The sequence below is a fragment of the Notolabrus celidotus genome, chromosome 15 (genome assembly GCF_009762535.1).
Source record: "Notolabrus celidotus isolate fNotCel1 chromosome 15, fNotCel1.pri, whole genome shotgun sequence".
Lineage (NCBI taxonomy): Eukaryota > Metazoa > Chordata > Actinopteri > Labriformes > Labridae > Notolabrus > Notolabrus celidotus.
In genome coordinates, this window is record NC_048286.1 from 22,951,466 (window position 1) to 22,978,537 (window position 27,072).

General features: G+C 40.2%; 1 protein-coding gene across 1 annotated transcript in view; it reads right to left on the reverse strand.

The window, feature by feature from the left end:
* Positions 1-6,334: 6,334 nt before the first annotated feature.
* The window catches only part of gng12a (guanine nucleotide binding protein (G protein), gamma 12a), a 38,023-nt gene continuing 17,285 nt past the window's right edge, over positions 6,335-27,072 (reverse strand). Inside the window, exons 2-3 of the mRNA XM_034703921.1 lie at positions 9,658-9,766; positions 6,335-8,331 (exon numbers count right to left, since the gene is read on the reverse strand). Coding sequence (XP_034559812.1) covers positions 8,206-8,331; positions 9,658-9,750 — 219 coding nt within the window. The 5' untranslated portion in view covers positions 9,751-9,766 and the 3' untranslated portion in view covers positions 6,335-8,205. The remainder of the gene's footprint in view (positions 8,332-9,657; positions 9,767-27,072) is intronic.

Consider the following 27,072-nt stretch of genomic DNA (forward strand, 5'->3'; position numbering starts at 1 on the left):
GCTACATGTTTTACTTCATTCATTTCTGGAAATTTTAGCTTAAATCTGACCTTTAGCAGCAGCAGTTGTAAAGAGGAGTCACGTGCAGATCATAGGGGTCATGTTGGCCTCTGTGGCCTCGGTGCCCACTCTGAGCTGAAGAGAACAATAATCCTCTGCTTCGGTCAGCAGGACCATGTTCATTCATGCAGACAGATTCCCTTTTCACCATATTCCCAGTGATTTGTTGGACAGTTTGCATTTTCATTGGGTGACTTCCTAAATGTATATTTTGCTGAGAGAAAACAGGATTATAGACACAAAAATGATTTAACATATTGCAGTATACAAATTATATGAGACTTATGTGCATATCATTAAGTCAGCAAGGGCTATTTTGAGCTATCTCTTGTCACCTCTGCCCCAATATTAGAGTCTGTTTGTCATGTAGATTACATAGGAGCACATGACTGCTTGGAAACTGTTGTAAAAAAAAAAAAAAAGGCAATGGCATGCAACCCTTTGTGCAAGCCGATCTGAACTGCTCCCTTCACTCCCCCGCTCCTTTCCTTTTGCAACTGAGTTCAACACACACACACACAAACAGGTGATCTCTCTGGAGTTGAATGTCAGTGACGTAATTAGGTTTTGTAAGGCGGGCAATCCCCGCTGAAATGGCAGAGTCATGATCACGAGTAGAGAGAATGCCAAGGCTGTCCTCAAGTTGCACAACCCCATTTGCTGCCTCATGTGAGAGAGATCATATGACAGGGTTTTATGGGGCTGAATTAAATACTTCATCAAATAGAGCATTTGCTGCATAAGTAGCTGCAGAATGCATTTCTTTCAGCTTACAGTAGCACAACAAATAGTTTTTTACTCCGTTTAAGACATAGTGCAAGACGTGCTTTTCAGTTGCATTGATTTTCATGTGCTGCTCGTTATTCATATTGGATGATTGATGGATGGATGGATAGATGAATGGATGGATGGATGGATGGTTAAATGGATGGAAATAGTATGTGCTCGAAAGTTTACATACCCTACAAAACCATGAGTGAAAAAAAAAGTTTTTCTCTTATCCTTCTTATTCCCTGAAAAATGGCCAAAAAATCACAAATTCTGCCAGGGTATGTAAACTTTTGAGCACAACTATGGACTGGTAGTATAGCAGTGTTTTGGCAACAAAGCCGAACCAAAGCAAGGGTGGTGAAGATTTTCTTGGTCCAACTTCACTACCCAAAAGCCTTTGCTGCACATATTGGTGCCTATAAAATCTTCGAGGCATTAAGGGTTAGGGTTAGGGTTAGTGTTAGGGTTATGATTAGGGTTACGGTTAGGGTTAGGGTTAGGGTTAGGGTAGTTAGGGTTATGATTAGGGTAAGGGTTAGGGTTAGAGTTAGGGTTAGGGTTAGGATTAGGGTTAGGGTTAGGGTTAGGGTTAGGGTAGTAAGGGTTATGATTAGGGTTAGAGTTAGGGTTATAGTTAGGGTTAGGGCTATGATTAGGGTTAGGGTTAGGATTAGAGTTAGGTTAGGGTAGTTAGGGTTAGGGTTAGGGTTAGGGTAGTTAGGGTTATGATTAGGGTTAGGGTTAGAGTTAGGGTTAGGGTTAGGATTAGGGTTAGGGTTAGGGTTATGATTAGGGTTAGGGTTAGGATTAGAGTTAGGTTAGGGTTAGGGTTATGATTAGGGTTAGGGTTAGGTTAAGTTTATAATTAGGGTTAGGGTTATGATTAGGTTAAGGGTTAGGGTTATGATTAGGGTTAGGGTTATGATTAGGGTTAGGGTTATGATTAGGGTTATGATTAGGGTTATGATTAGGTTAAGGGTTAGGGTTATGATTAGGGTTAGGGTTATGATTAGGGTTATGATTAGGGTTATGATTAGGGTTATGATTAGGTTAAGGGTAAGGGTTATGATTAGGGTTAGGGTTATGATTAGGGTTAGGGTTAGGATTAGGTTAAGGGTTAGGGTTATGATTAGGGTTAGGGTTATGATGAGGTTTTAGGTTAGAGTTATGATTAGGGTTAGGGTTATGATTAGGGTTAGGGTTTGGGTAATGATTAGGGTTAGGGTTATGATTAGGGTTAGGGTTATGATAAGGGTTAGGGTTATGATTAGGTTTAGGGTTAGGGTTATGATTAGGGTTAGGGTTATGATTAGGGTAAGGGTTAGGGTTAGGTTAGGATTAGGGTTAGGGTTAGGGTTAAAGTTAGGGTTAGGGTTATGATTAGGGTTATGATTAGGGTTAGGGTTATGATCAGGGTTAGGGTTAGGGTTAAAGTTAGGGTTAGGGTTAGGGTTAGGGTTATGATTAGGGTAAGGGTTATGATTAGGGTTATGATTAGGGTTAGGGTTATGATTAGGGTTATGATTAGGGTTAGGGTTATGATTAGGGTTAGGGTTATGATTAGGGTTATGATTAGGGTTAGGGTTATGATTAGGGTCAGTGTTATGATTAGGGTTTAGGGTTAGGGTTAGGGTTAGGGTTTGGTTTAGGGTTATGATTAGGGTTAGGGTTATGATTAAGGTTAAGGTTATGATTAGGGTTATGATTAGGGTCAGTGTTATGATTAGGGTTAGGGTTAGGGTTATGATAAGGGTAAGGGTTAGGGTTAGGTTAGGATTTGGGTTAGGGTTAGGGTTAGGGTTAAGTAAGGGTTAGGGTTAAGTAAGGGTTAGGGTTAGGGTTAGGGTTAGGGTTAGGTTTATGGGTTAGACTTATAGACTGTATAAAATATGGACTTAGTATCCGTGATGAAAAAAAATTTACCCCCCGTACAGTGTGTGCCGATAGAGAGATTAGCTTCCTAGGGCCAGGCCGTTTTTTTGAACCAAGCTGTAAACATGGTTAATAATGCTGCAAAGATTCTTTTTTTTTAATTGGTGTCTGTTTTTTCTGGTGTTTCTGCAGCCAGCCTCAAGCAGATTCTCAATGAATTGCAGTTTATAACACTTCTGCATGGGCTTCATCGTTTGAGACCGGAGGTTGCTGCTTGGTTAGACTTCAGCAGCTGCTGCCATAACAGTAGCTGTTTGGAAGTATTCAAAAACATATTATCAAACCAGAGTTTAAATTTAAGTTTCCAGTATGTATATTTGCAGGCAGTGTTATTCAAGTTTTTTTTTCTTCCATGTAATATGTGTGCTACTACATTCTTTGGGGCTTTTAAAGAAAAGGGAAAGTTACTTGGATAACTGACCTGGACTTTCTGGAAGGCAGGTGTCTGACTGAAGCTTTATACAAAACAGAGCTGACATTTCTCACTCTTTCCCATAAAGGGTGGCGCACCTTTCATTTAGTTTATACACAAACTGTGGACACGTGGGGAGTTTGCAGTAAACCTTGTTGAGTTGGCGGCATGTGACTGATTTATAATTTGTATCACATGTTCATCGTCCAACAAATACCTTTTCCAAATAGTTTTAGTTCACAGAAAAAAAAATCACCCTCAACGAGTAGCTATACCAACACTCAGCTTCTTCAAGTGTTGATTTAGTTGTAGTTTGCGATGTCTCCTTTTCTTGAAAGAAGCTTCCCCAAAAATGCTTAATATCCACAGTATACTTATAATGAATAGGTATTCAATGCGCTGTATGAGAACAATATGTTACTTAAGTACTAATGAAGTCTGCAGAGTACCAAAGAATAAAAGCTCTACAGTATTTCAAATACCCAATGTACATTAAAACTAGATACAGTTTAAGACTGGCAGGAACCTGAAGTGCTCTCCTGCCCTACAAAGGCTCCTCGCTCTGTGGTTTCAGTCGGCACTGTGTGAAAGGTTGTGTGGCATGTGACTGTGGGGCGTGACAATATCTGATGTAATGTGGCATTGTTGTGATCAGAGGGAAAAGGTTATTTTAAGACTAGAGCAGTGGAGAGCTGATGTAAGTGTCACAGCGACACTTTGGCCTTCCAGTGAAGCCAGTCCAATAAAGGGATGGAGTTTGCATACCACATTAGTGCCTGCTGGATGTGTCTTTTGTGGGTAAAAGTTCAGGTGCAGCGTTATCTATGTATGACTAAAATAGGGCAGAACCTGGAGATCAAATAAGTCAGTGTGCTCTTTGAATTGTTACATAGAAGGAAACCTGTGGAGCATGTGGTCAGTGTGTGTAGAAAGATATTTTACTAGCAAATTAAGCTAAAGATTAAGAACATACAGGATTCAATGCAGTTAACTTTAAACCAAAGGTTAAGATAACACTAAGAGAGAAGGGGAATAAATCACAAATTAGAAAAGAGTATGCACACAGAGTTACACAATCAAGAAGACAAATCTCTCCCACAAAGCTGTATCTCATCAAATGTTAAATAAAAATCTGGGAGCAGAACAAAAGTGTGGAAATAGAATAAACGTTTGATTTAAGTGTGGAATAGTCCTTTATGTTCACGACTAAAAGCTTCAATATGCTCATTTACAGTTTCAGTGTGATATCCTTAAATTAAGAACAGTATAAGTTCTATCATGTGACAAAACTTGGTCTGTGTGCTACCTGTAAGTATAAAATGTACATTTAATAATATGAAGCCATGTCTGAACATGTTACAGACGCATATTTATTCATAGCACCTGTTTAGCTTACTTTGTACAGGTATAGCTGTGTAAAACCTAAATGAGTTGTATTAGCACTTTGATAGCTTAAATACCACTGATTAAAAGTGTATTGCCTTTTATATGACCAACTAATTTGTTTTGTAAGTTGATCAAATGTTGAAACTTTAAAATCAGAGTCCCCTTTTTTCTTATAAAAACTGACCTGTATAACTCATTGTTTTTGTCCTGTTTTTTATTATTATCATTATTGTTTTATTTTATTTATTTTTTTGTCTGTTTGACTAACTGATCACTACCTTATCGTTTGTAACTATTCTGTGGCTGTTTTTTTCTGTATGTCAATTGTCATGTGCTTTTGTGTTTTGTGATGAGTGTTGTTGTTCAATAAAAATTCCATTGAAAGAAAGAAAGAAAATCAGAGTCCCTTCTAGCTCTGCATCAGATTGCTGTGGTTAGATGTGCAAATGTGCAAAAAGAGCAGAGTTAATTCGGAAATACCCAAGTGAACAAATCTTAAAATTTAAACTGACATTGTTTTAAGTGCACTAACACCACTGGTTCTGGTCCAGCAATGTGAATCTATGTGAGTGTAAACTGCAGCTACAGGGTGACTATGGCCTCAAATGTCTGCTTTGTGTAATTTTATAATCAGCTGGGCCCACCAGAGGAGCAGAGGTGCCACAGCAGCCAACTCTGCACCCCCCCTCCCTCCTCTTCCTCTCCCCCTCATCAGCACATTCCTGCACACTGACACTGTAACTGCCAGGGTGAATTTTCACCGAGAGGCACATGGTCAGTAAGCGACCGTTGGCCCTCCCTCTCTGTAATTCTCACATTGTTGCACAATGACTAACTGGGATTACTGGGGAAGTATTACTCTGGTGGGGGGGACAAGCTTAAGGCCTTCTGGGGCAGTCATGCTTACAGAAAATACCCAGGCAGAATGTTGCATATGTGTGCATTACAGTTATAACTCTGCAGACTTCTTTTAACCCATATCAACATTTTGAGCTTTTAATAAAGTTCTTCAGTCTAACAAATGTGACTGCACTCGGCTTTTCCTGCTGTGATGGCTGATCCTTTGAGAAAAACTAAATCTGTGACAGTGTTTTTCTCCTGCCCTTCATGTAAAATTTCCCAGTTTATGTAATTTGTTCTTAAATGAAGTCCGATTACTTAATATCTCAACCTTATCCTCCGAAAGGTTTTTTATGATTTGGTTGTGTAACACTCATATTATCATATTTTTTGCATATTATAAAAGAAGGGGAAAAAAGAGGAAAGCAAAGTCTATTTATAGTTTAGGTAGCACTAAAATAATCAATAATAGGTGATGATTTCATTTCATTGTTATCCCATTTTAAGTGTGAGAAATGTCATCCAATGTAATATTTTCCCAGCAGGTGACGATATGTTTTATTCTAACATCATCTTCTCATTGTGTGCAGGAGAAAATGTCCATCCAGCAGCTGGTGAGAAACAAGGTCAGAGAGACCCAAGCGGCCACCAGAGGAGAAAGAAAACAGACTCAGGCGAAGCAGACACCTCCCCAAAAATAGCTTCTCTATTCTTCAAGAGCGGAAATCAGGGTTTGGTTTCTGTCTATCTTTAGCTCTGTTGTGTTCGCTGGTGTCTGACAGACATGGCGAGAGGCCCTGAGGTCTCTCCCGTCTCCACTGAGATATAAATACATCACTAATGAGAGGAAATGGACACAGATACATAGTGGGCAGCTTCTATCTGCACGGCAAAAGAGAAAAATCAGGAAAGATTGAATCCAGACGGAATCAGTTGAGTTTAAATGTTCAGACTGTGCAGCACAACACATCTTTATTGAGATATTAGTACAGTATTGCACTGTAGGAATGCTTCACTTTATTAATCTTAATTAAGTCTTCATACAAAGGTTGGTATATTAATAAAGACAATTATCAAAATGTAGATTCTGACAGTTAAATTAATCCAACAACGGTGCAGTAAGGCAGTTACAGAATTGACAGAGATCTCAACATGGCAGTGGTAATCTGAACTCTTCCTTAAAAGAGGCAAACAGGGATGATTTATTGCAAGTAAGAAGAACTGACAGTTAGACACAATCATAAAGTAGGACTGGATAATAACACCAGATCTCGCTGATTTGAAGACCTGAACGTACCCTTTGGAGAAGGCAACAAGACCATAACAGCTGAAAAAGCAGAGCACCAGGTAAGTGTAACACCATTTAACATTTTCCGCTCGTGACACAAGGACAAGAACAGATGGCACAATATATCATTGCAAATCACCTTCAACCCACAGATAAAAACATTTGATAGAAACAGTTTTTTCAAGAAAGTACTCCCCTTGAGTGTTCTTGATACAAGGCAGACATAAGTAAGGCTTTAGAGTGTAAGAAAATCTGATTAATGCTTCTTTTTTTCATGTCACAATAGCAGATTTTTTCCTCCCAAGAATCACAATGTGAAGACTGAAGACTGAACACCCCACATACACCAAATGTTATACTCTTTAAGGACAGTGATGGAGTCGTGGTTTTTTTTGTTTAATCATTAATACACATTGCCACTTGCAGCTGTAACACTCATGCACAAACAAATTAGGACAACAAACAACGTGCAGCACATTCGCTCACCTAAGACACATGTTGTGATCAGTAAGAAAGCGTGACTCACAGTCTTGTGCAGCACTTGCTGGCGTGCCGTCAGCATTCTATAAATAGAGTACCACAGAGTGTTTTTAGAAGGAATGTTTAAAAATAGTTTCATTCAGACATTTTTTTAGATGTTTCGGAATCCAGTATCGCCAGTTTGGCTTGGTCCCAGTTTCCTTACAACACAAGATGTCAGCTGACACAGACAGTAAAACAAACAGAGACTACTTTTGCATGTTCATCTCTGTGTTTTGCATGCTCTGGTTCAGCATCACAGCACTGGGGTCTTATGATGGCAATGGCTTGAATCTGAGCAGACATGATTTTGTATTAAAGGTTTTAGATCTTAACAAGATGCTTCATTAAATTGACAACACTGTATCATGGTAATCATACTGCAAATACCAGAGAGGAAAACAAAGGATTAAATATATATGTGGATTGTCTAAGACATGGGATGCAAGAATACTCTGAATTTAACATCATATTTAGTGAAAATATTGCCCTGATCAAAGATATTTCATAATCTTAACTGCACAGAAATGGGTGAAATACTATTGGGAATGAAGAAGAAACTTTTAAAGTACTGAGGATGAGCTTTGGCTGCATGAATCCATGTAGAGGACAACAACAGTCACAGCCTGATGGGGATGAGACAGTTAACATAGTAAGGATTAATCCATCACTAAAGTAGCCCAACAATAAAATCTGTATTTTTTTAACACAACGTACCTGATACCAACACAAATCATGCAGCCAAAGTCTTGTTAGTGGTCAGAGCTCAGAGTGAAGGATAAGGAAAGAGCAGTACAGGCTAAAGGGGCTTTTTTAGCGCAGTATGAGTTGCTATTTTAGGGTAAATGGTGTTTAAATTGCATTAACAGAATAGGTGAACACATGGGAATGATTCAATCACAGTCCACCCCTCACTCTCATCCCAACACAAAAGAATACAGCAACATTAATAAGCAAAACAAAAGAAAAAAAACACATAAGGGCTAAGTGGCATCCACTACAATATAGTGCAGGGTTTTTTGTCCTTGAAGGGATTGTCTGAGGCAGGAATGCCCATGAGGAGAGGGTCGTTTCTGGCGTGCTCATGGCAGTAGTTCATTAGGTCTGCAGAGGCCTTGGATATCTACAGAGAGAAAAGACAACAAACACCAAGAAAAGACTCTGTGTTAATGTTCACACAATAGACTGGATGAAAAATTGACGTAGTATCCGTGACGTCACACATCTGTTCCTGAACGCTGTTTTGAAGCTAATCGTCAGCGGGTGTTATATTGGAAATGTTGAACACAAACAAACTTCATCCAAGCTAGTGTGAGGTAAAGAGGCGGGCCTTCAGCCTTTTCGCTAACAGCTACATGGTGCCCTCCTGTCAATCAAGTCAGCCATGTCCTTATTTGGGCAAAACTCATAAGTTTAATATCTTAAAAAAGACTGAGTTATAAAAAACTTCACACCCAGTACAGCGTGTGCCGAGAGAGAAATTAGCTACTAGGAACTAAACAGTTTTTTGAACCAGGCTGTAAACAGGTTTATTAACGCTGTAAACATCGTCTTTTTTGAATTGGTGTGTATGTGGTTTTCCGGTGTTTTTGCAGCCAGCCTCAAGAGTACGCTTCATAAACTTCAGTTTGGAGCACTTCATCCATATATCATGATATCATGATATCATCGCTCAATCGCTACCTAGGTTAATTGCTAGCTTCGAATCATAGACTGTATAAATAATGGACGTAGTCACCCATCTGTTCCTGAGCGCTGTTTTGAAGCCAATCGACGGCGGCAGCCATTTTGGAAATGTGGAACTCAACCAGGCAGAGTGTGATGTAAAGGGGCAGGGTTTGAGCCTCCTAGCCAATGCTTGGCTAGGAGGACTTGTTCCCGACCGGGAGTCAAGTCAGTCATCTCCTTATTCGGGCAAAAACTCACAATCTTAATATCTTCTGAACTGTCGCGTTAGAAAAAAATTCCCCCCGTACAGTGTGTACCGATAGAGAAATTAGCTACGAAGTGTCAAGTCGTTTTTTGAACCAGGCTGTAAACATGTTTATTAATGCTGCAAAGAGCGTCTTTTTTGAATTGGTGTCTATGTGGTTTCAAGCGGATTTTCGATGAATTGCAGTTTATAACACTTCCACATGGGCTTCACAGTTTAAGACCGGAGGTTGCCGCTTGGTCCAGAGGGGCGGTCAGGAGGGTCAGGGGCCCCCCTTTAAATTTTATTGGCTACCCCAGGTGCCCCGCTAAACTAACCTGTGATTGTATTGTTGCCTTGTCAGAGGTGGAAGTCATGTCAAACAATTTATTTGGACATTAGAAAAACACAACTGGAGCAGGGATGTCATTCTGCTGCTGGTGTATCACACAGAACATATACTGTGCTGGATTTGGTGAACACAATAAAGAGGGTGTGTATTGTGACACCACTGCCTGGTTTATTGTTGCACTGTACCTTTATCCTCTCGATGCTCGCCTCTATTCTCAGCTGCTGCACCGTTCGCCTGGCATTGGCGATATTATTAGAGCTGTGAGCCTTCGAAGACATCCTGGGCAATGCAACACTGCAATGAAGAACAACAAAGAGAAGATTGAACAACACTGAGGAAAATGGGACAATTATGTGCAGCCGGTTTTGCATGTTGAGCAAAGATGTAATGAGGCTTGACATACAAATTAAGATTGATGCAAATATTCATTTTCTAGGAACAGAGAAGTCGGGCTGTTGTGATAAACATTTGTATTTCACAGAGTCAACAGATGTCGTTAATGAGTGTTAAATGAACATACAGTCATTTTATGATTTGTTTCAGGTAAATCATGCAGGTGTTGTTGTTCTATGAATCAATGACTCCTCTTCAATGACTTCCTCTTTCCCTGCAGGTCTGTTCTATAAAGTGACATCACCAGCTAAGTCTTTTTATCATCAAGTAAACACAAAGCTGAGGCCCGTCCATGCACATGCAAATCATTTTATTAATGTTCAGTGCAAACATGTATCACAATCCACCGGTAAAATTTGAGTTTCAATCTTTGAGTTTTGCAAGCCTTCAGGCGGTGCACAGCCTCTGCTGCCAGACATGACACAATAACAGCACATAGTTTCAGTGTGGACACTGGGAGCTTGGCTGATAGGTGCTTAACTGCAACAATAGCTGAAAATCTGACACTGCAGAATATCTATATTTAAACAAAAAGCTACAGCAATGTAAAGATTTCACTGTTGAAATATGTGCGTGTGTGTTTAGAGAGGTTGATGTGTGGGAGTGAAGTTGTGACTCTGCTTCCTGTTAATCATTTACAGTCTGGATGGGAACAAGCCTGAACACATCCTACAGTCCATGTGGGAGCTCTGGCTCCACTGTCTCCCCCCTGCACTCATACTTCCTTTTACTGCCATGCGTCGGTTTTTCTCACACAGAAGTATTTCCTTTTTTTTGTTTTCTCTTTGCAGATTTCTCAACAGAGAACAGGAAGCTTCAAAGACAGTTTCACAGAAGTTTGATGGTGAAATTAACAAGGAAAGCTGCCTCAGGCTCTATGCTTACAGTATATACTTTGTGTGCATTTGGTTCCATATGCAAACTGTAAACAGGTTTCACTTCAGTATTTTAGCAAAAACAATTCCAGTCATGAGTGTAAAGTTATTAGAAATGTGTCCATTCAATATATAACACAGGAAGGTTAAATAGACCGGGCCGCCGGTTTTCGTCATAATATCAGATTTCTGTGTTCAAGATTTTATATCAAATAAAGCAACACATCTGTCAAAAGGTGCAATTTCACGGGGTGCAAGGTTAGCTCCGTGGCTAGATTGTGCTCTCCATGAACAATGGCTCCAGTCACTGTGAAGTGAGCATCCCAGGTTCAATTCTGCCCCTCAGGCCTTTCGGCACACATCATTACTCACCGTCTCTTACCTGTTCTGTACTCTATTCATTGTCATATTTCTCAGTGAAGGCAAAAGAGCCAAAAAGGAAATAAAAAAGTAAAATATTCAACAGTTTTTCTATTGATAACCAACTGAAAAACAGAATTTCCACTTCCACCTCAGCCACATCAGATTACACACGAGTTAGCTAGGAAGCAGCTGGAAGGTAATATTACCTTGTTGTTAGTGTTCACTATCAGAAAATTGTAAATTTGAAGCTAGCAATTAAGCTAGCTAGCGATTGAATGTTGGATGATATCACAGTTAGCAGTTAGCTAGAAAGAGGTAAAACGGGGCATAATGCTTGATTTTGCTTAAAGGCTGATTTATACTTCTGCGTTGCCCCTACGCAGCAGGGGCTGACACGGACATGAGCACCACATACTTGTGCGTCGATGTGTCCGTGACGCGCAGCAATACTCTGCCGAAACGCTTGAGGCTAGCGTGGTTTCTCTGAAAGCCGGTCGCCTGCTTCTGGTCCCACTACGTTCTCTGTTTACTTTTCCACAGAGATTCAGAGCGTGTTATGTTAATCTACAGCTGATACATGTTGCTGTTTATCATACAGACATGATTACATGAAGAATAGAGAGGAGGAGATGAAATACACGGCCGATGTGCGGCTGATGTCTGGGATCCCGGATGTGTTGTAAATGCGGGAAACACAATGCCGCTGAGCGGACCAATCACAGGGCTTGCGGTCTGCGTTGATTCAACACGTAGTTACATTTTGGAGGAGGTGCACATCAGCTACGTGCGTAGGCCTCTGCGTAGGTACAGGAGCTACGTGGACCCCCGGTGTAGGCTACGCCGTCGATTCAACACAGAAGTATAAATCAGCCTTTAGTGTTACGGCTGTATGCTTGCTCTGTACCTTCTTTTTTGCAAGGTACTGAAAAAGTGTGGAGTGGTTTTATTTGAGTTACAACACACCTTAAAAATAAAAAAGGATTACTTTGTTTACAAAGAAATATAAGAGAATAAAATACATATTGCAACTGTCCATATCTGAGAATTGAAATAAAATAATCGTTATTTAAACTTTGAGTTCAATCCAGTTTTCTTGAAAATCGTTAGAGAATCGTGAGTAAATCGTATCGTGAACCAAAAATCGGGATTCGAATTGAATCGTGGGTTGAGTGCATCCTTACATCCCTAGTTGTTAATTCACTGTCTGTCTTTGCTCATTCAATCAGAAGCAGAAAGTTAAACTTGAACACAGCAGCAACATTAAAACAAGATTTGAGCCCGCCTTAGGGTGATGTCTCTATGTGAATAAAGTAAAGAAATGCAAAAGTTAGGAGTAACATGCAATAACTTTTCCTCAGCAGTGCACAGCACATTGGACTTTTTTATTACAACCCTGTTTGCACAGGTCAAGGTCCCTCCAAACAGATTTCGCTGCAGCTGCTGAATCGTGCAGCTCCACATTTGTTTCAGGAACAAAGAGGGTGGGAGGAAGACAGATGAAAAAGAAGGATGCAGGACAGGAAGGAAAATCTTCATTTTCAGCCTTGTGCTTGGGAGTGCCTGATTAAAGAGTTTTATTTCCATCTTTAGACAAGTAATCACTCCAAAGGAAGCAGCCAGAGTTGACTCAAAGGGCTCACATGTTTGAGATAACATAAAAGAGGAACATGAAAGGGTCACACACACAGCACAATGTAAAGTGAAGAAACATTCTCAGCTTAGTCAGAAAGGCAAGGCAGTGCAGGTGAGGAGTGCAGATATCCTTTCATCCATACATGATGAGTGATGGCATTTATTCTTACAGAAGGGAGGAGGAATTTTTATGAAACTTATGTGGGCTGAGCGTCACATCTGTCACTGAGAAACACGTTTTGTTTGACATGGACATTCCTTGCATTCCAAAAGCACTTTTAGATGTTCGTATTTCGTATATTAGGATTTTTTTTTTAAAAAGTCTCCAGGATCCTCCAAAGTCAGATGTCTGATGGTATCACTTTAACTAATCACTCCAGTGTCAAAGGGTCGTTTAAAACAATGTTGATCTTAGTGACTTCCCCGGCTGACTGGTCGTCAGTTACACAAATCTCTTGTGTCAGATCATTTTCTGCGTCCAGGAAGAAACTTCCCCTCCTGGTGCCTCCATGGAACCGGATTTGCATGGTTTATAAATTGTGCAATATGTAAACATGGTGCAGTAGCTGCTGATTAATAGAACAAAGTAACGGGTGAGAGCATCATAGATATAAACAGCATTTGCACAGATGAGCTTCAGGGAAAATCACACCTCTAGAAAGCCTGCTTCTGAAAAACCATCCCTGCAGAAACATGAAGGCTTGTGATAGAGTTGCAGTAGTGTTACTTTTAAATGGTATGATGTCCGTCTCAGGAAACACAACGATAAACAAAAAGCTTATTTTAGTGTCAATTACAGTAACATTTAAAGGGAAGACAAAGAAAGAGTTTGTTACAGCCATGGATAACCACATGTACATGGTGTGCTGACTCTGAATTTTCTAAATAAAGTTTTGCAATCCTAATTGGGGAAAATGACTGCTCATGTCTGAACTGCTAAAGTGTCTTTCATGAAGAAACTGCAAAGTATGGCTGCTCCTCTGACGCCAACTCATAGACCCTAAAGTAGTGTTGTAGTACTCGAGACCGGTCTTGGTCTCGAGGCCGCTTATTTCAGGTCTGGGTCTCGTCTCGGAATCGAAAGCATTTGTACTCGGTCTTGTCTCGGTCTCGGACTGGGCAGACTCCGTATTTTATATCAAGACCGGTCGGGACCACCACTGATGCACTCTGTGTCCCTGTCATTACTGTGATAAGAGAAAAAATGTCACTTAAGGAGTCAAAAGAAAGGCAACAAAGGCAAAACCAAACCTTGTTTGTTGCTGTCAATAGTATTCAAAGCAAACTTAAATAAAATAAACAGAAGTCTTTTATTTTGTTAACTCTCATAATGATTTTTCATTGATATATATGGTCTTGGTCTGGTCTCGGTCTCTAACCCTAAATGTCTTGGTCTTGTCTTGGTCTCGGTGCCCTCTGGTCTCGGACACGTCTTGGTCTCAGTTAATGTGGTCTTGACTACAACACTAACCCTAAAGAATAGCTGGAACTGACATGAGTTGAGTGCTCTGGCTGCAGAGACATTATCAGGAGGAAACAGATTTGATTTGACTCAAACCAAAAAGTTAGAACAATGTATGAAATGTATGAAGTGAATGATTTTGCACTTTTGACAGAGGTTGGCTTCTTTTTTTATTTCTGTCAGAGTCGTGGTTTTCACACTAAAATGTAGAAATGTTATCAGCTTCTCTCTTGTTTTATGAACTTTATCTTCTATTAACAAAACAGATGATTTCAAAGGCTGATGCTGGCCTTTTCACAGCCTTGACTGTCTCCATTTGTCACAACATGCAGGGACAAAAATAATCTCTTCAGCTGTCATTTCAAAAACAAAATATGACTCAGTTGATCATCTACATGCAAGTTAAACTGAGTTTTAAACTGATGGTAGAAGAAGGTGCAAAAGAAGCTTATTGGATCCCACCGGCACTCCAAGGTGATCCTTTCAAACAAACTGAGTCACTCTGTGCAGCTCTGTGATGTGATGCCAACGTCTGACCGAAACTCCACAGGAGAGCATCAGTGTGTGGCATTACGCACCGACATGAACATATAGGGGCTCTAAAAAAAAGAAAGTTACCTCCAAAGATCAGAAAGAGACCACCCCCTTTACGGCCCACCCTATCACAAAACACACACACACATACACACAGATCAGGCAGGACCACCCCTGATCTGCTCTACCTTACACACACAAATCCATCCGCACACATGCAATTCATTAGCACAGCGTTCAAAGTGCCAAGAACAGGGAGCCATTATGAGTCAGTGCCATTAACACTCAGAGATGAAGAACTGTGTGCGTGTGTGTGTGTGTGTGTGTGTGTGTGTGTGTGTGTGTTACCCTACTTCTACCCAAAGAAAACTCTTTAAAATGCTGCTGACGAACACAAACTCCCTCCATTAGAGCTGAAAGAGGAGCCGTCCTGTCAGCCGTACAGTATGTGTGGTCCTCCCTCTGACTATCAAGCCTTTTACTCTGGAGGAGCCTTTTGTAATAAAGTAACACCGCTGGAAATAAACTGCTTTGGAGCTTAAGTATTGGCGGCTGCACTTAACACTTGACATGAGGTGATGAGATGTAGGCATTGATGTTTTTTTTATGTCCAAAGCCCTTCCATTTAGTCCAACCCAAAATGACAAGTTAGTCATTCTCTGCCCTCTCTTTGAGGTTACAGACTATAAAAACTCTGTTAGCTAGCACCTATAGTTTACTATTTGCAGAACATGATAATGGACATTGTGGAGTATTTCAATGTAGATTAAACATCTGGTTTCATTTACTTCTATAACTTTTCCTGAACTTAAATAGAACTTATGTAGACTGAGGCTTTGCAAACATAATGTTTGAACCCACCAGCTATATTATACTTTCAAAAACAGCCTTATTTTTAGCAAATGCATGCTCATTTTTTCACTTTAAATGTATTGTTTCATGGTTTTCATGTTTATATTCCTTTACAACTCTGTTCATTTCACAGCACCATTGACGTTTTTCTTGACGGTACGATTTCAGATATTGCAAGTGTGTTAAATTTCAAATAGAGCGTGCAATACACTGTGCAATATCCCTGCTCTCAACATCCTGTATACAATACCTTCATTCACAGTTCTTTTGTATATAGCGAACTGTAACTATTCTGTATTTCTGTATATAGTATTATTAATCCAAATGATATTATTTCATTTGTATTTCTATCTTATTTTATTCCTTCTTTCTATTAATATTAAACATATACACTATTGAAATTTTCAGGTGCTCTGACCCCAAAATGTACCAAAGTTTTTCACACGTTCCTCACGGCATGAAGTTTTCCTCTAAGAACAAGTGTGGGGTCTCAAGAGGCAAGACATCAAAAGTATGCAGTGAAAGCCATGGTGTAATGTTTACATGATTGCAAACAAAGGAACAGAGTTCTACTCTAGGATGACAGCTTTTTCATTGATATCAATGCAACATGCAAATGGATGGATGTGCAAACATCTTCTCTTTATCGCTTACTTGCAATTCATTTTCCCAATTTTTTTCTGTTTGGTCCAAAACCTCCCATAAAAAATTTAGTAGGCAGCTGGCAGGAGAAATTACGGGTAAGGTAAGGTTGAAAAATGTGGTCGTTTGTGTTCCCACATGCTGCCTACAGCTTATGTGTTTCTCAGTCTGAAAACCGCAATTTTGGTGTCCTACTGTTCAAAAGATACATGGCTTGTGAAAACAGGTCCTTAGTGTGCGTTTACTATAATGTCCAACTGGTAAAATATTATGTCATGACCAGGCTACACATTTGCATCTCAAATTTAAAGGATTAAACTCAGAATATGCTGCTAGTCTTTTATAGGGGTGGGACAGTGGCCAAAAACGCATAAAGCACAAACACAGGAAATGACTCGCAGTTGGCTGTCTCTTTTCTGAACTCATTCTGATATGGATAACTGTTGACATCATAACATAATGGTGGCGCAGACTTCCAGACCTTGGTCATTGTTTCTGGTTAAACAGGCGACTTGAGATGCGAGAATGTGGTAGTAGTTCAGAGTTCACAGAGAAGCCCTGCACAGAGAAGTGCATCATGGGTCACTTTAGGCAGTAGAGGAGCTGATAGAATAGAATAGAATGTACTTTATTAATCCCCGAAGGGAAATTCAGGATGCAGGTATTCAAAATATTTCAATAGCAAATCATTGTAACCTGGTGTGGAGTTAGGCTGCAACCAAGCGGCAACCTCCCGCCGTGAGAAATGAAGCTGATGTGGAAGTGTTAAAAACTGCAGTTCCTCAAGTGTCGGAAATATCGAAAACAACAGCTTTAAAATCCAAATACATTTTTCCATCAGTTAAAGGGAACATGGTCATTGTGATTTTAGCAGTATGCTGATGTTAGTATGAAGCTCAAAGCACCAAACATGTTGCCCTGTTAGCTAAACAAGACTGCTCTTCAGATGCATGCTGCAGAAATAGCATACATGTGCAAGAACTTTTCTTTATCATCTACTCAAATCCACATTGAAGTTTAGATTCTACTTGCCAGAAGCGCTTGTAGTGATTAGCTTTAACTGTCTTGTATGCTTTCTGCCCGGCGTCAGTCTGATTTTATATGAAACAAGCTGAGAAGACACGAGCAGTGAATTGTGGAAAGACGATATTTGCAGTCTAGACAGATGTCTCCTGCTTTGAACAAAAGAGAGTTCAAAGACTTGGAGCCTGGCCGCAAGCCAGTATATTGGTTGTTCTCACACACATGCACACACACCACTTGTATTTCTACCTCTCTTCCTCTCGCCCTCTTTCTCTGCAGGCAGGAGTTTCCCAGTCTGCAGGCAAAGCTAAAAGTAGCCTTCTTCTCACACCCTTTGCTGCCAGTCAGCACTTTCCCAGCTCAATGAAAAACCGTCTCCAGCTCTAACTTCAACATGACCTCGCTCTGAAGTTCACACTCAACAGATCACATCAGTGCTCCGGTGCACTCTCTTCCTGCGTTACTATAAACACCGGCCTGTCCCCACTTGGTTACCGTGCTTATTAAACTCAATAATACTGAGTCGTCATCACTCCTGCTGCTGAGAGAAGCTGGATTGTGTTTATGAGCCACAGGGAGAGACTGTGTGTTGGTCTGTGAGAGGGAAAAGGGTGAGGCAGGGAGGAGACGGTGAGAGCTCCCACTTGTTCACTCTGTGAGAACCACTCGAGTGACATCACCACTTTCCCACCAGAAAAGAGAGAGCAGTTTAAAGGACGGTGGCTGCCCTGGTTTCCGTCCACACTGAAAATATCACAATGATTTTGTTTACCAGGAAAAACAGAAACTATAGAGACAGGAGGACGCTGAAGTTCTCTGCACCACAAAGACCATGAAAGCTTTGGTTTGTCTATGTGACATGCAAAGAACTGCTGCAAGCCTGTTTCGTTTTCTGACAGCTCTCTAACCCTGCCTGTTAGTTCCCATTTAAAAGTGCAAACTTAAAAGATGGTTTGTACTTCTACGTCAAATCGACCCTGTAGCCGTTTTGGACACAGAAGCCTATGCATGTAGTCTGACCAAGCAGCAACCTCCAGCCGCAAGAATTGAAGCCCATGCAGAAGTGCTAAAAACTGCAGTTCATGGAGCGTCCGCTTGAAGCTGGCTGCAGAAACACCTGAAACCACATAGGGTTGCAAAATCCTGGGAATTTTCAAAGTTGGAAACTTTCCATGGGAATTAAAGGGAAATTATGGGAATAAACGGGAATAAACCAGGAATTTTTATTTAACATTTTGAATGGTACTTTGTTGGGATTGCATTATTGTTCATTTTTGAATGTGTGGGGTTGGAGGGATGAGTAATATTTAACTCAACATTCATGTTTTAGTTCTTCAATGAAAGAATTGATTGTTCAATAAAATATTTAACACTTGATAAAGTTCCATTTACAAATAAATCTGTTTTAATTGTATTATTTTGGATAGATGTCTGCTTATAACAAAACCAGTATTTATGTTTGGAAATGATACCTTTCCATTTAATCTCCCTCAATTCCCAGTTAATTCCTATGGAAAGTTTCCAATTTGGAATATTTCCAAAATTCCCCAGCTTAACATCCCATGGAAATTTACCAGAAATTTTCCACCCCTTTGCAACCCTAAAACCACATACACACCCATTCAAAAAAGACGATATTTACAGCAATAATAAACATGTTTACAGCTCATTTCTCTATTGGCACACACTGTACGGGGGGTGAAGTTTTTTATAACTCTGTATCTTCAAAAATATTAAAATTATAAGTTTTAGCAAGCAGAAAATGTAGTGGGGCCAGAAACAGGCAACTCAACTATCAGAGAAACCACACTGTCCTCAAGCTTAAAAGTAGGCTGAAAAAATGAATCTTTGAAAGTTCTTAGAAAGTTCTATTTTGATTTTGGGGGCCCCTGTGGACAAAAACAATAAGTCCAGCTAGCTTTGGCATTTGAATTAGAAACAAGTGAAAAAAAGAATGTATCTATTTGTGTACTTGTGTTCCTATTGTCCATACATCTCAGTTTGCCCAAAGCTAACAGATTAACTATCTTTGTTATACTAATTTTGTTGCTAAGTCTAAGGGTAATTTTGTGTCTTTATCACAATACGATATAAGCATGATAAACCTCAGTAACAAGGCCATCTTGACTGATTTGTTTTAAATCAGTTGTTGAATATTAATAAACATAGTAATCTCCATGTTCAGCACACAGACACATTCCCCAATATATTTCATAAATAATGTAGACATATTACATAACCGTCTAGGCAGAAGTGTGCAAATTTAGGATCACAATTGATCCTCTGATATCCCTCAGTTCTGTCCATCTGTTGAATGACTGTCTGGACATGTTTTTAAAACACGTGAACATGTGTTTGCATCCGTTTTCTATCACTATTCATTTGAGCCTTTCTGTTCTTCACTCTATTCTCTGCTTTAATCTCTTTGTTGACTCTGTTTGCATATGCATGCACGGTATTTGCTAAAGCAAAATCCTCCTGTGTTTTCATTAAACTCCAACTTATCACTCACTGGAAATGTAACAAAGGCTCTGCGGTGTGAGGGATGTGAGCACTTTGTCTGAATATGATGTGGCGAAAACAGCGACAGGGATTCAAAAGAAGTGAATAGAAACGGTCAGTCTTCTTGCTGATGGTCTGGTGGGCTATGCAGCTCATACAGAGGCATCAATATTAAAATTAGATGGTGTTGTTACTAAGCGGCAACCTCTGTCCGCGAGAATTAAAGCCAATGTGTTAAAAACTGCAGTTTCTCAAGTGTCTGCTTGAGGCTGGCTCCGGAAGTCCCGGAATTTTTTCATAGCGCAGCAATTTCTTGGATATTAGGATAACGAGTTTTCCATAATGAGAGGCACAGCCGACTTGATTGACAGGCAGGAACACTGTAGTTGTTGGCTAGGATGCTTTAAGCCCGCCTCTTTACCTCACACTAGCTCGACAGCAGTTAGGTGGAGTTGAACATTTCCAATATGGTTCCCGCCAACGATTGGCTTCAAAACAGCGCTTCAGAAACAGATGAACAACGTCACCGATTCTACATTCATTATTATACAGTCTATGGTTGTTACCTGTTAAAAATTCCTCACAGTTTAAATGTATTTGTTAATAAACATGAAAAAGCAAAAACCAGTATCTTAGTACACAAGTCCAGAACTACAACTTGAGTCTGACTCATGTCCTGATAGGGACTTGAGCTTAATATTCTGATTAACAGCAGATAGGGTACAGGTGTTCTTGAGTTTATTAGACACCTGCAGTGATCACACTGAAGCAGAAATGATGAGTGCACCTCCTCACTCATCATTTCAGCAGCAATTTGGAACTCGACTTAAGGTGGGTACACACTACAGGATAATCGGGCTGATTTTTGTCCCGAACTCCACCTTACGATCAAAGCCAGCAAAGGTCCGATTGTCTGATGTTTGCAAACAACATTGTGTGTGATTTTCCTGTGGTGTGGGGTGTGTTAAGAGTTATTTTGTCCGGTCGGAGCCGCTCGGAAGGCCTCAGAAGGACAGATCGTAAATAATGAACATGTTCAATATTTGCGACTAGAAATCCTGTAGTGTGTGGGATGCTCCGAGAGGAGCCGAGCACCCACAGTGTGTAATATCACGTGTACCCAAGTAAAAGCCAATCAAGACGTGAGCTGACTCAGCTGGCTGACGGAGGAGGAAGTAAAAACAAACAAAAACATTACGCTGGCTAAAACTCACCGCTGTAATGAATACAGACCACATCCCGCCGTCTCCATGAGTTTTTCCATACTCGTTTTTCTTTTCTGTGTGTTTTCGGAAAGTAAGAGGCCGAAAACAATCATCATTGCTTCTTCCTGTTCGTCCGTCATGTTTGTTTACACCAAAGTCACGTTTTACTACGCGAGATTTGGAATTTTGAGCGTGAAGAACCTGATACTCTGCTGAAGAATCAGTTAGTGTGTGGTGTGCTCCATAGTGCACACCACAGACTATAAGATCAGAAGAGAGAGATCTTGTGCGATCTGTCTTTTGTCATCATTGGGTGTGTGGTCTCTAAATGTGTGAAGGTTTGAAGAATCCTGTAATGTGTGCCAGGCATTAGACTTCCGAATTTGGGACTCGACTTCACTACTGGAAATAGCAATATGTTGCAACTTTAGATTCTTGATTACAGGGTTCAGTTTAATAAAAATAAAAATCATAAAATATTAGCTTGTTGCAAGTTTTTATGCTACACACGCATTGGCCAAATTCCTTGGACTCATTTTCCTCTATTCCAGACTTTATACAGGATGATTGACTAATTAGCTCATGTTGTTGTCAGCAAAAGTAAGAGTAATGAAGTCAATTAATGTGAACAAGAACATGCAGCTCACAGTGCAGAGCTGTGGTCAGACTGGGCTCTTTGAGGATAACTGAGTGGCGACTCAGAGCTGTAGCACCACCCAGAGCTGCAGGTATGGCTGCTGAGATAAGCAAGTCTGACTCGACCTCGCCCAGGCAACTCGCTGCTCACTCAGTACAAAGGGAATACTGGGAAACTCAGTGCTCTCTATGCCGGCCCTCGAACACTGCTCACCTGTGATTGGCTGAAGCGTTTTTCATGAGTCCTGTGTAAGCAAACGTTTCCTGGAAAAACTGCAGGAGCGTGCAGAAGTTGATGGAAAGTTGTCTTGATTTAACATGAGGGGATATAAAAAACACACAATGGCATTTCAGTTTAACTTACACATCTGCACAGTGGGTACTCTCAATGTGGAAATGTGCACAATCCTGGAAAAATGTTGTGGCTAGACATGATGAAAAAAACAATCAGGCACACTGTAACACAGTGTCTAGACTGAAAACTAGACTGGACTCATTTCTACTGGATTTCCAAATCCTAAATTCATGTGTAATTACTGGAGGCTCATTCCTGTCCAAATAAACTCTGAATGACTCCTTGTTTCAAACACAGACTAGATGTCTGACAAGGTATGCTGCAGGAATTACAAGTTGACCCAGTTTATTATGAAGCACGCGCAAACCACAAAAAACGAGCTGCATGTCAAGTTAGATAAGCTTAGCACATCCAAGTGATAGGAGGCTAATCAGTGTCCTTAAACAGGATGATGTTTGAGCAGGATACTGTGAACATGCAGTGTTAGTTAGCATATGTGTCAGGGACACTGACTGCTCGACACAATGACAGATAACTGCGATAACAGAGGGGACAAGTAACACTCTTGGTATGCGAGGATTAAGCAGAATTCTCAGGGTGAAATAAGACAATCTGTTACAGAACAACCTCTTATTTAACTCCCACACACACTCAGAGCAAAACTCACACACTCATCTGCTTGACTTATGTTGCCTCATTTGGCTTTGCAGAGTGACGGTGCAGCAGGGATTCATTGCACTTCATAAAAAAGGGTGTCCTTTCATCTTTTTCCAGTGCTTATAATTACTTCCATTTAAGGATGAGTGCACTTGGATTGGTCACTTTCTTCTACATCATTTCCACACCATTAAAAAATGCCCATAAGTCTGTCCTTGACTTGTTTTACCTCTCTTCACACAGGAGTGAGCTGAGTGGTAAAATATGTCCCCTGGAGTGCTGAGTTGGGTATTTAAAGCCAGCACGGTCAGCCCTGCTAGGAAACTATATTGTTGAGATTGCAAATGATCAGTTGTGTAATCCTAAATGTAGGTGCTGAGAGGTTTAATGTTATGGGGAATGTAGCGCCAGTGTAGTGCCGGGCGAGTGAAGGTCTTATGGATACATGTAGCTGTTGTAGAGGGGACAGCATGGCAACAATAACAGAATACATGAGGGCACCTTGAGCTTTATTTACAAAATATAGGAGTTTTTCGACCGCAGGAACTTTACTCCGAAACTAGGGACTTTACCCCTGAACTAGTGACTTTACCCCTGTACTAGGGACTAGTCTGTACCGCTTGGCTGGTGTTAATTTTACACCCTGCTCCTACATTAATGTTTTGTATGTGTGCTAAATGAAAAATTGGTAAATGTGTACTCAAACACCTCATAAATCATCATTGAAAAATACAACAAGGACAAACTGCAAAAAGAACAAGGACTGACGACTGACATTGAGAGCATATGGTGACAGCAGTGTTTGGTAGACGTTGCTCTTTTCCTTTGATGTGACTGTCAACTGAGCTCCAAGCATTCCTTCCACAGGAACGTCTGTAGGTAATGGGACAATTATGTAAAAGACTTTTGTTGATGCTCAACAAATACTCAGTCACAACTCCCAGCTTTACGCACAGGATGCCACATGGCTGGGTGTAACATTCAAACTGACAAAGAGGTCAGCCAGCACCTCACGGATATCATCAGCAGCTTGAGAATGTGCTAAAAATAGCCAACAGGTTTGTGTTGTTACTGGCTGCAGCAGTGAGGATTTCAGCTCAAACTGCACCTACAGTAGCTAAGTATTACCAAACTGAGTGCCAGCTGGGTATCATCCAGATTAGCAAAGTCTCTGCAGTTTCCACTAAGGTGCCTATGAGCCTCTGGTTCCTCAGTTTAATGGACCATTATCAGGACAAGAGCAGCCCAAAACAAACACAGGCCTGTGGCAGATAATGCCCTGCAGACGTCACTGCAGACGCACAGAGGCTGACATGCAGGAGACACGGGTGACCTAGGCAAAGCGAGCTGCCAGGCTGCTTCTCTCTGCTCTGCCCCTGGGGAAACAAACGGCATTGTTGTTCCAAAAAAAAAAAAATGCACAAAAGAAAGCTTAGTGCCAGCAGAGTGGAGTTTGCTGGAATCGGTGGTGCAGGGGCCTGCAGAAAAAGTTGAGTGTGAGTGAGACCCAGAGAGAGATAAGAGCAGTTTGTGTGTGGCGGGGCAGGAAGAGTTCATCTGGGGAAAGCAGGCGGTGCAGCTGTGTGTATGTTGCTTTTGGTTTCATGCCAAAAATCCACTGCCGGCAACAGAAACACCATAAAACTTAAAGCTATTGTGAGTGTTTTTTTTTTTTTTTTTTGCCTTTCGTCTCAGTGGCTCGTCTCTCTGAAAGCTGCTATTCATGACGAGAGCAGTGAGATACTACACAATGGATCTCCATCTCTCTCGCCCAACACGGCCCTGCCTATATGGAACAATAAACAAACGTATTCAGTCTTTCCAGCCTCAAGCCCTGAGCTGGTCTGACCGCATCTGCGTTACTGCCGCTGCAGCTAAAGGTGGCAGAGAGGAGGCCAAAGGTCTGGTCTGTGCTGTTGCTGGTTATGAATCATACATCCTCTCACAACAGCCTGCATGGATGAAATAATTGATAAAGGCTTAGACGTCACTCAGCTCATTAGGGAAAACTACGCAAAGGTCGTAAAAGTACGTTTGTTCTTCAAGAGGAGGGGAAATCGGAAAAGTCAGACGATGACATGAATGGGGATTGAGTGTGTGTGCGTCTGTGTATGTGTGTCAGAGGGTGCAAAGTCTAGTCTTTTATACAGTTGATGTTCCTTTTACGAGATGCAGGTACACACACAATAATATTATTATTACAAAAATAATCATGAGCCATTATCATTGTTGAGGAAATTAAAAATAACAGAACAGTTACACAACCTGTCTACATAATCAGCTCAGTATGTTTGAAGGTTATAAAAACTTTATTAATATATCATAATAGAGTCACTGCTGTGCTAATAGTGATAAAGGAAGGATACATTCAATAGTGGCAGCCATCCTAGTCAAACAGGACGAAGGTATCAGTGGTACAAAAAGCAGGCAGCTTAGTTTTGAAAGATGAAGCAAAGCAATCAGAGCTTTCTACATAATCAAAAAGGTTCAACGAAAATTTCCCTTTTCTTGTCACTCAGTTGTGAAATTCCACTTTGCATTTCCTGATAATTCCCCTCAGGCAAATATCAGGAATGTCCCAATCAAAGCACGTATACAGCTGAGAGAGGAAAATATGTTTTACTGTCAAGTAAAGTTAAAATATTCAAATACATTTTTTACAAAATTAGCAGAATAATAATCAATAACTCTCTCTCAATGCACCAGAAAGCCTTACAGATGGATTAACAGTTCCTCATGAAGGAATTACAGCATTTCCTCAGAGCCAACGTGGAGCACCTGACGTGTGCTTCTACAAACCTGTCCGGCTGCAGCTGATACAGAGACACCGTGTGGCAGACAGAAGAACTGTGTTTGGTCAACTTGACCTCCTTTTGATTTCTCCTGATGAGTGAAGAAACAGCATGACCGTGTGTTTAACTGTATACTGCACTGTAACCTTTGCTCCTACATTGTAATACTGTCTTGTGATGTAGTTCATTCTATATAACCATGGTCAATACATGCTCAGTTTGCCTTTTCAGCATCACAAATGCACTAAATATTTCCCTTTGTTTCCTATTTACTACTAAGTGTGTGAAAAATGTATCTATGTACTGTGAGGAACATAATTAAAGTGCAATAAGGACATTATCACGGCACAAAAGAACTATAAATCAAACCATAACCATAAATATCTATGACAGGCCTGTAAACTCGTTAACCCCTTTGCATTAAACAAGAATTGAGCTTGAAACCTCTGCACACATTTGTTTTTAATACAGTGGAAGAAAATAAGTTGACCAATAGATTAGTCCATCATATATCACATATGAAATTTAAGTCACGTTTCAAGCAAAAACAAAACGTTTGAGTTTCTGAAACATGAATACTTGGTGAGTTTTTTGTGCAACAGACAAGTCAGTTTTCACGCCACTAACAAGAAAGTAAGTAGTTTTTGAAAGATGTTATTTGAGGTATTTGTAAAAAATAATTAATCTTTTAAATTCACATTGATTGTGCTCAGACTTTCTTGGTAGCAAATGAACATAAATATCCTTAATGAATAGAGACAAAGTGCTGGTCAGTTTATGAAGAACATGTCACGTGACCACCTTATTAAACTTTGTATTTAGTTATTCAGTTGCAACCCCAAGTCCAGAAAAGTTGGGATGCTGCTCAATATTTTGATATCACAGATTTTGTACAGTTTGCAAATCATTTAAACCTTTTATCTGGGGCACTGGTGGCCTAGCGGTCGAAGTGTCCCACGTATAGAGGCTATAGTCCTTGTCGCAGAGGTCTCCTGTTCGACTCCTGGCCGCTCTACCATTTCCTGCATGTCACCCCCCACTCTCTACTCCCCTCATGTCCTGTCTCTCTTCAGCTGTCCTATCCAAAAAAGGCGAAAAAGCCCAAAAGTATAACTTAACATTTTTTAAAAATTAAAAAATCCTTTTATCTAATTGAAAATATCAAATCTTGAAACTGACACATATTATTGTTTTTAAAATAAAAATATATGATTATTTTAAATTTGATGACAGCAACAAATTTCTAAACAAAAGTTGGTATATAGTATCATGTTTGCATATTGTGTCCTATTTGTGAACTGATTTCCACAGAGTCGTGTCTGTTTTGAATGCAGTGGTTGGTTTTTAGCCTTCTCCCTTCTGTACAGAGATTTCTCCAGATTTTCTGAATCATTAAATATATTTTTTTAACCCTTATGTGTGAACCAGTTTTCTGAAATTGTTGAACTAATTGCTCACACAGTCTCCCAGATTGGTGAACCTCTTCCTAACTTTACTTCTGAGAGACTCTGCCTCTCCTGAGTGCCCTTCTTATTCACAGTCATTTTACCATCTGTTGCATATTAGCCTAATTAGTTGGGAGATGTTCCTCCAGATTAGATTTTTTTCATAATTGCACAATTTTTTAAGCATTTTGTTTTCCCTGCCCCAACTTTTTTGTAAACTGTTGCTGGTGCTAAATTTAAAATCAGCCTAGATTTTGTCATAATACAGCTAAAGTTTTAAGTTTTTAAACTT